At 42.1% G+C, this 15,258-nt stretch overlaps 1 protein-coding gene across 3 annotated transcripts in view; it reads left to right on the forward strand.

Annotated features, from left to right (window-relative positions):
• LOC122972222 (sodium channel protein type 4 subunit alpha-like) overlaps positions 1-15,258 on the forward strand; it is a 245,265-nt gene that overhangs the window by 120,255 nt on the left and 109,752 nt on the right. For all 3 annotated transcript variants that reach the window (XM_044339139.1, XM_044339140.1, XM_044339141.1), the window contains 5 exons: positions 5,114-5,255; positions 5,671-5,868; positions 6,368-6,550; positions 6,634-6,891; positions 10,567-10,692. In XM_044339139.1, coding sequence (XP_044195074.1) covers positions 5,114-5,255; positions 5,671-5,868; positions 6,368-6,550; positions 6,634-6,891; positions 10,567-10,692 — 907 coding nt within the window. The remainder of the gene's footprint in view (positions 1-5,113; positions 5,256-5,670; positions 5,869-6,367; positions 6,551-6,633; positions 6,892-10,566; positions 10,693-15,258) is intronic.

Consider the following 15,258-nt stretch of genomic DNA (forward strand, 5'->3'; position numbering starts at 1 on the left):
AGGGAACAAAATAGAATAGCAGGGGGAACATGAACACACACACACACACACACACACACACACACACACACAGAGAATCCCCAGGATATCTCCCAGAATAGCCTCAGCGTGTTTGTCTTTGAATGAGTGTTTATGTCTGTCTGTCTCTTTCTCTGAGTGTCGTATCGTCTATGAAAACAACTTTTATAAATATATTTATTCAGATTAAACTCACTTTATCAGGAACACCTGTTGAATCTAATGCAAACCGATAAAACAGCTGTTACACTTCCAGTAGACCTACACGTCTTTTTCTAACAAAAAAACATCATTTTTCTAACAAAATAAGACAAACCAGAGCACTAAATCAATAAAAGTGTGATTTAAATTAATACAACAAAATAAGTAAATGTAACAAAGTATTCAGAAACCTTTATATATACATTTTATACTTATTTCCTGTAAATTTTCTGAGTAATTTGCAGTTAATTTTCAGGATGTTTTACAGAAATTTTGGTGAAATTTAGTACAAATTATAAGAAAAATGGAAAAAAAAGTTGGTTTAGGTGATAAATTACCCACCACTCATTATATCCGCATCTATATATATAGTTGTTTATTTGGAAAAATTCCTTAACAGACAGAGATTATGTTATTTTCATAGCATATTAAGTTGTTTCAGATTTATTTTCCTACTACAATCATCTCCAGGACATTTTTTTTTTCAGTAGCTGCTGTTTAACTGTCAGTTTCTTTAATTTGTGCTCTCGATTTAACGGATTTACCATCATGCATCTCTCCGGTTGGTGTGCATCCTCCCCGTGGCTCGGATTTAATAAGATTTTTATCATAATAATAATAAATACAACAAATTTATTCATACGGCACTTTTCAAAACAAAGTTACAAAGTGCTTTACATGCTTAAAATATTTATAAAGCACCAAATTATAACAGAATTCATCTCAGGGCATTTTCACACAGAGCAGGTCTAGACTGAACTCTTCCTCGGTCCCCTTTAACAGGAAGAAACCTCCAGCTGAACCGGGCTCTAGGTGGACGCCGTCTGAGAGAAAGAGAGATAATAATAATAATAATAATAATAGAAATATGGCTAATAATAATAATAATAGCTGGCGTTCAGCTCATAAAAACAAAGCTTCAGGGTTCTGATTGGACGCACAGAGAGCGAATAAACATGAAGTTCCTGTTCAGAGGAGGACGTACGGCTGATACTGGCTGCCTCGCATCCAGTTTGGATCAGTAACTGGCTTTACAAGAGAAATGTCTTCATCACACACTTCTGGCTGACTGGATGCATCTAGTGCCCTCTGCAAGAAGGGGACAGGCGAAATAGTTTAAATTGAGCAAACAAATTATTAAATTGAGAGTAGAAATATGTGTTTTAGCTTGTAAACTCTGAATAAAACACCAGCAGACCCATGTGTTTCTGCCTGTGTGTGTGTGTGTGTGTGTGTGTGTGTCGGTGATGTAGGTGTGTAAGTGCAGGGCTGAGGGGCCCCCTTTAGTTAGAGTGGGGGTCTGAAGTGGCGTCCCTCCATTAACGCAGACAGAGGTGTGTGCGAGAGATAACTGCAGACTCTCACACTCTGACACCTCACACACACACACACACGCACACACACACACACACACACACTCTATACACCACACTCAGCTTCCTGTCTGCATTTTCCAAACCCCTCTCACACACACTCTTTATGTCCTCGAGCCCCCTTAAAACACACAAACACACACACTCGGTCGACCCATCATACACACTTCACATCCACTCTCCCCACTCACATGCCACCATGTTGACTCACTTGCATGAGATGGATAGATGGAAGTGGAGGAATGACACACACACACACACATTACATTCAGCGTGCGTGCGTGTGTGTGTGTGTGTGTGTGCGCTGGTGTCAGTCTAACTGGCATCAGGATGACTGGTTGTACGTGATGACTGGTTCATCATATTTCATGTGTGTCTTTGTGTCATGACATCATCTCCAGGTGTTATCAGCTTTTTCCTCTCATACGTCCATTTTTTTACCATAATGTTTGTAATATCAGCCACTCCAAATATCCTCATCAGCTGCTGTTAGTTAGTCGCTGTTACCGTAATGTTTGCATCATCTGCTATCTGCATTTTTTCATTAGATTAACATTGATTGTTGTTACTGTAATGTTTGTATTAGCAGCTACTTCAAATATCCTCATCAGCTGTTGTTAGTTAGTCGCTGTTACTGTAATGTTTGCATCATCTGCTACTTGCACTTTTTCATTAGATTAACATTGATTGTCGTTACTGTAATGTTTGTATTAGCAGCTACTTATGATTTTGTTACACAACTGTACCGTAAAGCTTATATCAGCTGCCCATCGCAGTCTTTTAACTATGTTAACATTGATCGCTGGTACCTTAATGTTTGGACAAGCAGTAATTCAGCTTTTTATTATCACATTATGTATGAGTTGTTTTTACCATAATGGTTGGCTAAGATGTGCCTCAGCATTTTGAATATTGGATTACATTATCATCTAATTTAAGCCAGTGTCTGTTACTGTAATGTTTGGATAAGCGTTACGTACTGGTACTGTAAACAGAACTGCTATGCTACTGGTATTATTAGTTATATGACATTTTATCTCTGGCTGTTGCCTCTGTAATCCTTCATTTTCTAGTTGAAATATTTCTTATATAATTAAAATTGATTGTTTGTTGCTGTGATGTTCAGACTGCAGGCAAAAGTGAATCTGATCTTTTCATGTTCTGATTTGGACCACTTTCATATGCAGTTCTAAATCTGATACAGGTCTGATTTTTTGCAGCGTGACCTGAACTTAGTGTCTTACCACGAGAGTCTTGTGCAAACCTGCCAACGCTCCTGTTTTTCCAAAGTTTCTCCCATATTTTCACCCCCCTCTCCGGCTGTGCTCCTGTTTTGTTGTGTCTCCCGGGAAACTCTCGTAATTTTCATGGCCCTCAACCTTCACTATGAATAATCGTCATACACACAGATCTATAGGTTTTGTATGTTCGTCTGATGTTACGCAAGTTGCCAGATCGTCTCTGAAACACAGTTTACACACGACATACAGTTTCAACCCCTGAACAGGTGGTTTGATAAAGCACTTATTGGATTTATACTCGTGAACGTTATCTTTCACTTCATCCATCCACCACTGAAACAGACTCCCGTGTTTTTAAACCTAAATGTTTGCACGTTATAGTTAAAACTAACCACTGTCATCCTGAAATTTTGGATGAAATGTGTTTCTGTGAAGCCGTTCAGGTCAGGATCCCGTACAGAAGAAGCAGCCATTGCTCCTCCTCGTGCTCCTCGTTATCATCTGCTCCCTAAACGCTGACTTCAGTGGCCTCCATGTTTTGAATAAGCAGCATTAAAATTGATTTCTGTTACTGTAATGTTTGTGTGAGCAGCTTTTTGAAATGTATAATTACATCATATAATCATTATTCATGACTATATCCAGTATTTATAAAATACTATTGTGAGTATTGAAAATCTGTTTAATTCCATCTTTTCTTTTCACACAACTGTATTATATAAACCTTTATATAAGCAGGTAGTTTATTTATATGCATCCTTAATGAATTACTGTTCCCACCAAACGTTGGCTAGTGAGGTGATAATGAATGCAGGCAGGGGGTTTGCAGGTGATGAGTCAGTGTGAGACGCCGCTTAAAAGCATCGCAGCTGCTGCGGCGGCCCGGCGGGGGCGGCGCCAGCCGGGACGGGTCACTGCAGTGGGCTTGTGACCGCAGGGTTGTCGGTTTGAATCCCCAGATAGCGTCTGCACGGCGGCGCTCCGCTCCCTGTGACTCAGCATGAAACTCCTGTGTGACTCAGAGTTTTGTTCGAACTGCGGCTCGTTCGTGCAGCGGTGTTTGTGATTCTGTTAATGTCACGCTCTTCCTCATGCATCATAACTCCTCCACTCACACTCAGGATGTAGTTTTATGTTTCAACACTTAAGATAACTGCAGGTATCCTCAGAAAAACTTTTATTTAACCAGTCATTAGTCTTAAATATACTTTGGCAGTTCGGTGCCTTTAGTCACAGCATAAAATTGGTGTTTTTTTCATATATATGACATATATATTACATGTATAATACATGTATAAAAGGCTCAGGTCTTCATCAGGTCGATTTTTTAATTGACATGCATGAATAAATGCTTTTTCTCCAGATTTCAATAGACAGATATTTTGTTTATCTCGTGTTATAGCAGCACTATACAACCAACAGATAATAAGCAACATGTAATAAAGAGAACATAAAGAGAAAATGAAATCTAACACCAACAAAAACAAAAATGTTTTAAAAATCTGTATTTACAGAAAAACTCCACAAGATAAATAGATAAATTAAAAGAGCACATCATCGTGAGAGGTTACCCACTATCTGCTGCTGCTGTAACCTCTGACCTTTGACCTTCTCGCTGTTGGCATCTCATAACATCCGTCAGTCGTCGTCGGCAGCAGCAGCAGCTCGTCCTCTCGGCTGTAGACTGCAGCAGCCCTCCCTCCGCTGACCAGCTCGCCACCGATGGGACTGCTGTGTTTCAGCGGATCAGATGTGACTGCGTGGGCAGCGATGAATGTGATAGGATATGAATGCGGAATATCAATTAAGATGAATGCCGTCCCCGCGTTATCTGTTCCGTCTCTGCGGTGACACGTGTGGGCGGGTCCCGGGTCGCACGGCGATAACGAGCTTTGAGTCGTAAACACTGATGAGGAAACAGAGCTGGTGTTTGTGTCAGGAAATAATGGATAAATGGATGGATGGATGGAAAGATAGATGCTGCTTTTAACTTTTTTTTTATTGAAATGTCTCAGCTTTCAAAACGTCCATACACCCACTTTCTGCATAAACCTGTGCTGGTGTTAGATTTTCCAAGAGAAACAGTAGTTACAGTTATATAACCACCCACCTCCTGATTACTTGATAACTGGCTGGCATCATCCAAACCCACCAGCTGACAAAACAATATGCAGATATTTCTATTGGTGACAGAAATACTGATAGCATTTCAGCTGGTTTCACAGCACACTCTGATAGACAGTCACACTGTGTAAAGCCTGGTGTGTGTTTGTGTTGCAGAAAGTGTCCAGATGGGTTTGAGTGTCTGAAGACGGGAAGGAACCCAAACTACGGCTACACCAGTTTCGACACCTTTGGTTGGGCCTTCCTGTCCCTGTTTCGCCTGATGACTCAAGACTACTGGGAAAACCTCTACCACCAGGTAATGTTTAGTGAAAGGTTTGGTTTCTTGTCAACATGTCTCATGTTTGGAGCCAAACCAACAATGAACTGATCTACTAACAAGTATTGTGTGTGTATCTAAAGCCTGATATATCTTATTTCTGTGCTGTAGACCTCCGTTATTGTCCAGAAACTATTAAAAACACATTAGTGAGCCACACCGCTGCACTGGGTGACATGTTCCTTCATCATGAAGAGTTTGGTCGCCTTAGTTTGTTTAGAAACGGCTCCAAAGACTAATAACAGCATCATGTTTTCAGTCACCAGAGAGTAGTTCTGTGTAAGGCAGACGCTACATTGTAAATTTCTCAAATAACTCCAGTAAGGACATCATGTTCTTTATTTCTGCTAATGTGTTGGATATTTTCGGTGTGCGTGTGTGTGTGTGTCTGCAGACGCTGCGTTCGGCCGGTAAGACCTACATGGTGTTTTTCGTGGTGGTGATCTTCTTGGGTTCCTTCTACCTGGTCAACCTCATCCTGGCCGTGGTCGCCATGGCGTACGAGGAGCAGAACCAGGCGACCATCGCGGAGGCCTGCCAGAAAGAAAAAGAGTTCCAGCAGGCCATGGAGAGGCTCAAGAAAGAGCAACAGGTAATAATCTGAAGATACACTGGGGTGAAATATGTTTACTGTATAGCAACTATAACATTATCATTCAGAACTTGACGCCTGAGAATCATCACGTTTTTAACTTTTCTTCAGTATCAAAGTAAACCAGTGATAGTTGTCTCTACATCCATGGTTACACTGCAAACAGGAAGTGATAATAGCTATAGCTATATCACTATGACAGAAGGTGAGGTTACAAGTTCATCCCTACCATCTGCCATGTATCAGTTTAAACAATACAGCAAAAGAAAATAAAGAAAATAACAAACCAACTAGATTACTCATTGGCTGTAAGGTAATCTAGAAACAGACTCACCTTCTTTTTACCTTCTGTTGTCTTTCTTTTAATACGTGACATTCATACTTTTCTAATAACTGTATTGTAATGATAAATCAGGTTCCTTTATCCTTTTTTATTACCTTTCTTTCTTCTTTACCTTATCCGACTACTTTTAAAGACACACTGCATCTCCTCCACCAGGTTTCCACGCACAAGGTTGTCGACTCGGACTCCATGATGTCACCAGATCTCTCGCCCTTTGGCCTGCCGTTGGACAGCATGGAGGAGCGAAGCCGGAGTCAAGCACTGATGGGAGTGGCCGACGTCGAGGCGAACCTATCGGAGGAAAAGCTGCTGCAGGTGGACATGACGGACGGGGGAAAGGTGAGTAAAGAAGAAATTTGGGTGCGTTTCCTTTTGTTTTGTTGCAAGACGTTAGTAACTGTCCTCCTCCCTTCTCCCTCCAGCCCCTCCACCCTCTCCTCGCTCGCTCCTTCTCTACCAGGACTCGGCGAAGCAGTCAGGTCTCCTCCATCTTCAACTTCCGGTTGAGGAGCCGGGGGTCGGAGGGAGAGATGGCGGACGACGAGTACAGCGTCCCGGGCGACGTGGTGGAGGGCGTCGGGGGCCGAACCTACAGCGGTGGGACCTTCAGTGGCATCATGCCCCAACCGTGGCCCAAACGACGACCCAGCACCTACAGCAACACCAGCAGGAGCTCCCAGGTGAGCTACACACTCAACATACACTCAAAATCATCTTCTAAACATGTGAACGTTAATTTAGGAATGAGATGAGATACGGTAATATAAAGTGCAATGAGATTATATGTGGTTTCACTAACAAAGACCACACCATTTGAACGGTATAAAAATAGATTTATTTGTATTGTCGAGAGGGTTCAGGATTGATGAGGAGAGTGTATGGTGGGCTGGATGTGGATCAAGGAGAGGGATGAAGGGGTCGATTGCCAGGGGATGAATGGGAGCTGAAGGTTGGTCCGGGTCGTGTACGGTGGGATGATGGGGTAGAGGAGAGGGATGAAGGGGGTTGATGGTGTTAGGATGACCGGGGACCAAATGGAATCACAAAGAGGCTGGAGCGTCTAGGAACCCGGGGGTCGAGACTCAGGGTGGGGGACATGGAGCTTTCTGCTTCGTCATCCCCCTGTGGTTCCTAGAATAGGATGAGAAGAATCACTTATGTGGAAGTATTAACCCTAACGAGCATGTCTTTGATGGTGGGAGGAAACCGGAGTACCCGGCAGAAACCCATGTGAACACGGGGAGAACATGCAAACTCCACACAGAAAGGACCTGGGACGGCCAGTGTTCGAACCCAGGACCTTCTTGCTGTGAGGTATAATTGCTAAACCACTGTGAGCCACCGTTGTGCCCATTGTGAGGGGAGAGAGGAGAAGAATGGGGTTGGGGGGGGGGCGTGAGAACTGAGACTTACGGGAGAGAAAGGGGTTAGACACGTTTATATAGGTATGCACGGATGATTGAATTAGTGAGGCACAGGTGATTGAATTTAGTGAAAGAGAGAGGCGTGGTCTTGTTCCTGAACTTTGTTATAATAATATAATAATAACTCCATTAAATGTGATTGGATACAATTCTGTAATATTAGAGGGGGTGAAACCATTTAACACCTTGTAGACAAACAATGTGCTCCCTTTGCTGCTGTATTCTGAACTAGTTTGGAGACGAGATAAACAAGACTGAGTGATACCAAAATATCAGGAGTTGCAATTATCAAGGTGGGAGGAGGTGAAGGTATGGATGACTCTCTCCAGGTCACAGGTACAGATAATTGATCTGAGTTTGGAGATGATGCGGAGCTGCATGAAGCTTCATTTGACTAACTGATTGATTTGTTTGTCAAACTTCAGTCCTGAATCGAAAATGACAGAGGGGGCCAATGGGCCAAGATGAGGACAAATAACGTTGGTCAAATGCTGTGGTCCAAATAAAATAACGTCAGTTTTATTCTGAGCTGAAGAAAGTTTGCAGCCATTCAGGATTTGATGTCTAGAAGACAGTTATTGAGGTAAGTTAGTTTGTTGTAGTTATGAGTCTCTAGGTGAGGTAGATCTGTGTATCATCTGTATAACAGTAAAAAGAAATGTTGTGTTTTTGAATAGTGTGACCTAGCGGAAGCAAATAGAAGGAGAAGAGGAGTGGACCAAGTATGGAGCCTTGGGGGACACCGCAGAACATGGGACACTGAACGATCTGTTGGATAAATATGAAGAAAACCTGTTTAAGGCAGAACCAGAGACCCCCACCCATTGGTTTAACCTGTGAATGAGAACAGAATGATCTACAGTGTCAAAGGCTACAGTCAGGTCAAAGAGCAAAAGGACGTAGCAGTTGACTGAGTCTGCAGCTAGAAGGAGGTCACTGGTTATTCTCAGTAATGCAGATTCTGTACTGTGAAGAGCTCTGAAACCAGATTGGATTTTTGCAGAGTTTTAACAGTTGGTTAAAAACTGCTTTTTCAAGTATTTTAGAAAGAAAGGAGAGTTTGGAGATTGGTCTGTAATTACTGAAAGATCTAGATTCTGTGGCTGGTCTACTGCATGTTTGAAAGATTGGGGAACGTGGCTGGATTCCAGGAAGCGACTGGTAATTGAAAGAATGCTGGAGCCAATGGTGCCAACAACTTCTTTGAAGAGTTTAGTTGGAATAATGTTGAGAGAACAGGTGGAGGTTTTCATAGAAGAGATGATATGATGAAGTTCTGGTAAAGTGATGTTAAGGGAATTGAGAACTGCAGATGGAGGAAGCTTATTTACAGGTGGAATACTACCAGCTCTGATGTCAAGTACTTAGTTTCTAAAGAAGTTTTGGAAATTCTCACATTTAGAGACAGATGCTTGTAAGCAGGAGGTGGGATTAGAGGAGGTGACACTAAAAAAGTGCCTTGGGATTATAACAGTTTTTGTCAATAAGATTAGAAAATTATTGAGCTCTGGCATTTTTGACAGGCAGCTAGTATTTTTTTTATAAGAGATCCTTCAGAATTTGAAAAGAGATCTGCAATTTATCCTGCTTCCACCTCCACTCTGCCCCTCTGCACGCTCTCCTTATCTCTCTAATATTACTGTTATTAATCCACGGAGAGGCCAAAGTCAAGCGTAGCCGAACCACCAATAGCGAGACAAGTTCCTCTGGTGCAGCCTCGATACTGGTAGTCAACCCAGTCGCCAGAATAAAATGTTGGCATTGCATGTTTCTGCAAACCATGGATACATTGAATGTCTATATTTCAGTGTTGGCCATTATCAGTTGAATAATGATGTTTTATGATGTGACAACGCTGTGGTTAAGGTCTGGTTAGGTATAGGCACAAAAAAACACTTGGTTAGGGCTGCAAATGTCCCAAAGTCTCGCTAAAAACACCTGGTTTTGTCGGTTGAAACGGGAAGCTGCTGCTTTGATGCCTTTCCAACTTTCTTCCATCAAACTTTCTAGTCAACCGCACGACCCCTCCTCCTCCTAATAAGTAAGTCAGCTCAGATAGATGCCATCAATAACAAAAGCCAGAAATTCAAAAGATGACAAAGGAGATAATGGAGCACTTGAGGGCATTTTTGTGCAACGCCACCACCTTCTGCAGTAGTCTGAAGGAGTGGCTTCAGCGAGAGGGGAGAGGTCATCAGGGGTTAAGCCACGACTCAGAGATCTCACATTCAGCAGACCAAATTTGGATGGAAGGGGAGGCGAGGGTGAAATTATAGTGCGCGTAATGGTGATAAGATTGTCATAATTTACTGAACAGGATACTTTGGAGACAAAATTACGGTGTCTGAGTGTTGGACAGATTGGGATGCTATTTACAGGTAGAGTGGCTGAATGTGAGTTGTGGTAGAGGATGAATTTGGCCAGATGTTGCAGACATTTCACTCATAACAGGGACCCTACCAGTATCTTTACTATGTCTCACACAGTCTGACTGGCATTTTGCAGGTTAACCAATGCATAGTTAATGTTTGCAGAGAGCAGCTTTGCCCCCATGCAGGATGAACTCTTACAGCCACGGTCCTGGCATGGCTAAAAACTAGCACTGCAACAATTTTTGTCTCGTTTTGTCTATAAAATGTTAAAAATTTTCAAAAAAAAAATGGCGTTTTGTCTGACCAACAGTCCAAAACCTAAAGATTTTTAATTTACTTTCACATATGACAAAGAAAAGCAGCAAATCCTCACATTTGAGAGGCTGAAACTGGAGAATATTTGGCCTTTTTGGTTCAAAAATGACAAAAACGATGATCAAAATAGTTGCTGATTGATTTTCTGTGGATTGACAAATCAATTAATCTTGAGTGTGTGTGTGTGTGTGTGTGTGTATGTGGGTGTGTGTGTGTGTGTGTGTGTGTGTGTGTGTGTGTTCAGGTATTTTATCCGACTCTCAACGTCAACGGGAAGCTGTTCGTTGCCATGGACCAGAACGGGGTTTCTCCACCGCCGCTGCAGGGGCAGCTGCCTGCCTGCACCATGGAGAAGGTCAAGGAGGAGAGTGTGAGTACTGTGTCCTGAGTGTGTGTGTGTGTGTGTGTGTGTGTGTGTGTGTGTGTGTGTGTGTGTGTGTGTGTGTGTGTGTGTGTTTGTGTGTGTGTGTCCATTGCAGTGGAAACAATGGTGAAACCTGCAGCCATCCAACACTCTGACATGTGAATTATGAATCAGCGCTTTGCATAACTCCACTCTGATATCATGGGCTAAAGACACACTCACATGCACGCACATGCACACACAACACACACACACACACACACACACATTTCTACCAGCTCATATAACAATGCCGTGGTATTCCCCTCATCTGCACACACACACACTCACACACACACACACACACATAGTGCCACTGCTATGGCATCACGGGCTCGAGCCGCACATACCAGCGAAGACATTTACTGAAGTGTCCTTCCTGTATGCACACACACACACTCCTACACACACACACACACTCACACACACACACTCACACAAATTCATTTACGACTGAAAACTGGAAATAAAATGGTTGTAGTGTCTCTGCGTAGACCCTCGCAGCTTTCTGAATGGACATCTTGGAGTTTGGGTTTCCTGCTCGCCTTGATATTTCTCGGTTACTCGAGCCAGAAATTCCCAAATTTGGTCAAAGAGTAGAGTAGAGGAGTCTGGGTGGAGCTGAGGTTGGATGAGCAAGTCACAACCAGCATGACTGAGTGTGAAAGTGGCCTTTTAATCAAGGAAACCTTTAAACATCTTACTTGATATACTCTTAAGAAGAGATTTAAAAGTCGGCGCCAACACTCTTCTAGATGAGAAGCAGGTCGGTTTGTTTAAGTTCATTTGGTGCCTTTTTACCTCTGGAGCCTGTTGCAGTAGCTGTTGATAAAGTTAAACCTAACCTATGTATAACATCAGTGTTTACTAAGTGCAGATCACTTAGTCACACATCACTAAATTAAAGCAGCAGCTGTGGTGATGTCAGCCAGCATCATCAGCACTAGATGGACCCACGTCAGGGAATCAAATCCTGGAGACCGACTGCAAGTTAAGAAGCGCTCGACCTCACGTTATTAAAACTGACACACAGGTACAAAAAAGAGTCATCTTGTGGTGTAATATTAACAATGAGATCACTTTCTGATTGATTGAGAAAAATGATGCACTCACATGATGATGGTGCTAAATGACTTTGCACAGATATACACACTATTAGTACAGATTGCTTATAAAATAACTTAATCACAAGCAGCATAATTATTCAATAGTATTTTCTCTTTTAGATTCATGCACAAATCTTTTCTCTACTCCTTTTTCAGGAGGTTTCGGTCTGGTTGTTTCATCTGCACCAGAGTTTAATTAACAGGTTTCACAGCCGCCTAAACAAACACACACAAAACCAGGCAAACACAGCAGAGTTCGTTTGAACCGAACCGAACAAGTTGGGTGAGAGAAAACCTGAAGTTCATCCAGTGAGTCAAAACCAGCCAAACAACTGACCAATCACAACAACATATGGAATCAATATTAATATCAATACCAACAGATCTGACATCATACCTAACACACACACACACACACACACACACACACGCTGCGTTATGTCCTTTTAGAAACAAGCAGCAGAGATGATAATCAGATCACACTCACACTGCATGACTCACTGACTACACACACACACACACACACACACACACACAGAAAAGGAGAGAAAATCTGACTGTGTGTGTGTGTGTGTGTGTGTGTGTGTGTGTGTGTGTGTCCCAGTAATAAACTCAAACACAGGAACACACACTTATATTTGTAGCTTCTAGGTCCAGAAATATGTGGTTTCTTCACCATCTCAGTTATCTTTTGGGGTTTTTTTTGGCAAATTTGCACCATTAAAAGTCTGCAGAATGAACTCTTAGTAGTTCCTGTTTGCATTGTACTCATGCATGTACAGACAACTATCACTGGATTACTTTGATACTGAAGAAAAAATGTGACGATTCTCAAGCAAGTTCTGGAGCGTCTCTGATTTCTAAGCAGATTTATGGATGTTAATTTGTGATGAACATCAGAGATAATAATGTCCTGTCTGGAAGTGTGAGGCGCGCTCAATCTAAAAATATGTTTACATGTTCTCGTGTTCGGATCTGACTGAGTTATGACCTTGAGAAAGTTCAAATTGTGATGCAAATTGCGACAATCGGTCGCCAAGAGTTTTAAAGTACCTTAAATGCCTCCATGAGCTGCTGCGTGTGTCACAGCAACTGCTGACTGTGTTGATAAGCTGTCAAACCGTAATAACTAACTTCCCCCGTTGTTGTTAGAACACCGCTGCCGCCTCACAGTTTGAAAACCTCTCTCTTCATATCATTTCATTTAATCTTTATTTAATCAAACAGTCTCATTGAGATTGACGTCTGCTTTTAAAGAGAACGTTCAGTCATGCAGAGCTGCTACACTGATGGCTCCTAAATCTAATTTCTCTTCTCTGTAAATTGTTTCATGAGGAGAGAATAAGTTAAAGAACCACTATAGAGTCATTTAAGAGTGTTGGACGACACATTTTGCAAGTATATGAGTTATACTTTATGTTTCAGTCAACAGAAACCTGTTCTGTGCTCATGAAATGTATTTGTGGGAATAATAAATAAACTCTCTGACTCTGTTTGTTCGCTCTGAATGTCTGCACGCTCCATCAACCTGCCAGCCATTCGGAGAACTGGACCACAGTAGGTCATTTCTAATTGGCTGTTTTGTCTCCTGTCTGATTGGTCAGCATCCCAGAAAAAGGGGAAACTCTGGAAGATTGATGCAAGATAGATCTGAACTCATTTTCATCCAAAAAATAATACCTGATTTTGTTTGAAGAGATTGTTTTATTCTTGGTTTAATTGTTGGAAGATATAATTTTCTGACATTTCCTCTGATAAGTTTTCCAGTCAAGCATCAGTGGAAACAGTCTCAGATATACAGCGAAGGTAGTTTTACATGTTGTTTCATCTTCACACTTCCAGAAGCAGCTGAGAGGCAGACAGCCCCGGGTCACCAGGGATTATACAGTTTATTTTAATACTTGTTTACAGTTGTGACTTTTCGCCATCAGGCAGGAGGTTAAAGTATCATGAGGACAAACGCAGCAGCTCCACGCCTGGAGGTGTTCAACCACCTCCACCTGCTGACAGCAACCGTTACATAAGAAGAAGAAGAAAAGAAGAGGGGGGATATAGTTGAGTAGTGGCAGCGATAAAATAGCTTTTAAAAAAAAATGTTATAACTTTTAAGTTTTTAAGTAGGCGCCAGGTTTTGACAAGGAGGATATCTCTGATTCTGCTGCATCCATTCTGATCCTTTTTAAAAAATATATAACTGTCTATTTTAAGTCCCCTTTCAAAATTCAAAATACAGAACTTAATGATTTGCTGATATCAGTCGATACACACTAAAAAGGAGAGTACTGTAACTTTTTTATTCTGCTTCCAGCGCTGCTGCTAGGAAGGAAAAAACCTCACTGCAACTAACAATGAGCTCGTTATCTATTTATCTACCTTATTATTTATCGTTTTGACCAGAAACTGTCAGAAATTAGTGAAAAATTACAATTTTTCCAGAGTTGAAGGTGCAATTCTGTCTCTTAGAAAATTATGTTCATATATATCTTAATCATTTTTCCAATTATGTTGCCACATAATCGCTTTCAAATCAATGAAACTACATTTATATATCTCTCTGAAGTCCTGAGGCCTGCGTGTGTTCAGGTCTAGTTAGTGAAAGATGGTGGTTTAGCTTAAATCAGGGCTGTCGAACTCAAATACACAGTGGGCCAAAATTTAAAACTTGGACAAAGTCGCAGGCCAACATTGATATTTATTGATAAAAATCTTCCTCCAGATATAATGATGAACCTTTTCATATTGACCCAAACTTCTTTTCATCTCCTCGACTTTCTGGCGCCTTTGAGTCACGTCCAGGTCTTTGAGTCATGTCCAGGTCTTTGAGTCACGTCCAGGTCTTTGAGTCATGTCCAGGTCTTTGAGTCATGTTCAGGTCTTTGTACTCGTCGTGGTGTTTCGTTTCATAGCGTCGTCTAATGTTGTCCTCCTTGGTTATAGCCACGTTGGCTCCACATACAAGATATAAGGGTATAACCCTCTATAGGGTCTATGGGGTCTATGGAGATCTATGGTGGTCTATGGGGCTTTATGGGGTCTATGGGGCTCTATTGGGGTCCGTTGGGGTCTATGGAGATGTATGGGGTCTATGGAGATCTATGGGGTCTAGGGGTCTATGGGGTCTATGGTGGTCTATGGGGCTCTATGGGGGTCCGTGGGGTCTATGGGGATGTATGGGGTCTATGGAGATCTATGGGGTCTAGGGGTCTATGGTGGTCTATGGGGCTCTATCGGGGTCCGTTGGGGTCTATGGGGATGTATGGGGTCTATGGAGATCTATGGGGTCTAGGGGTCTATGGTGGTCTATGGGGCTCTATCGGGGTCCGTTGGGGTCTATGGGGATGTATGGGGTCTATGGAGATCTATGGGGTCTAGGGGTCTATGGGGTCTATGGTGGTCTATGGGGCTCTATGGGGGTCCGTGGGGTCTA

Source organism: Thunnus albacares, chromosome 21 (assembly GCF_914725855.1).
Source record: "Thunnus albacares chromosome 21, fThuAlb1.1, whole genome shotgun sequence".
Taxonomy (NCBI): domain Eukaryota; kingdom Metazoa; phylum Chordata; class Actinopteri; order Scombriformes; family Scombridae; genus Thunnus; species Thunnus albacares.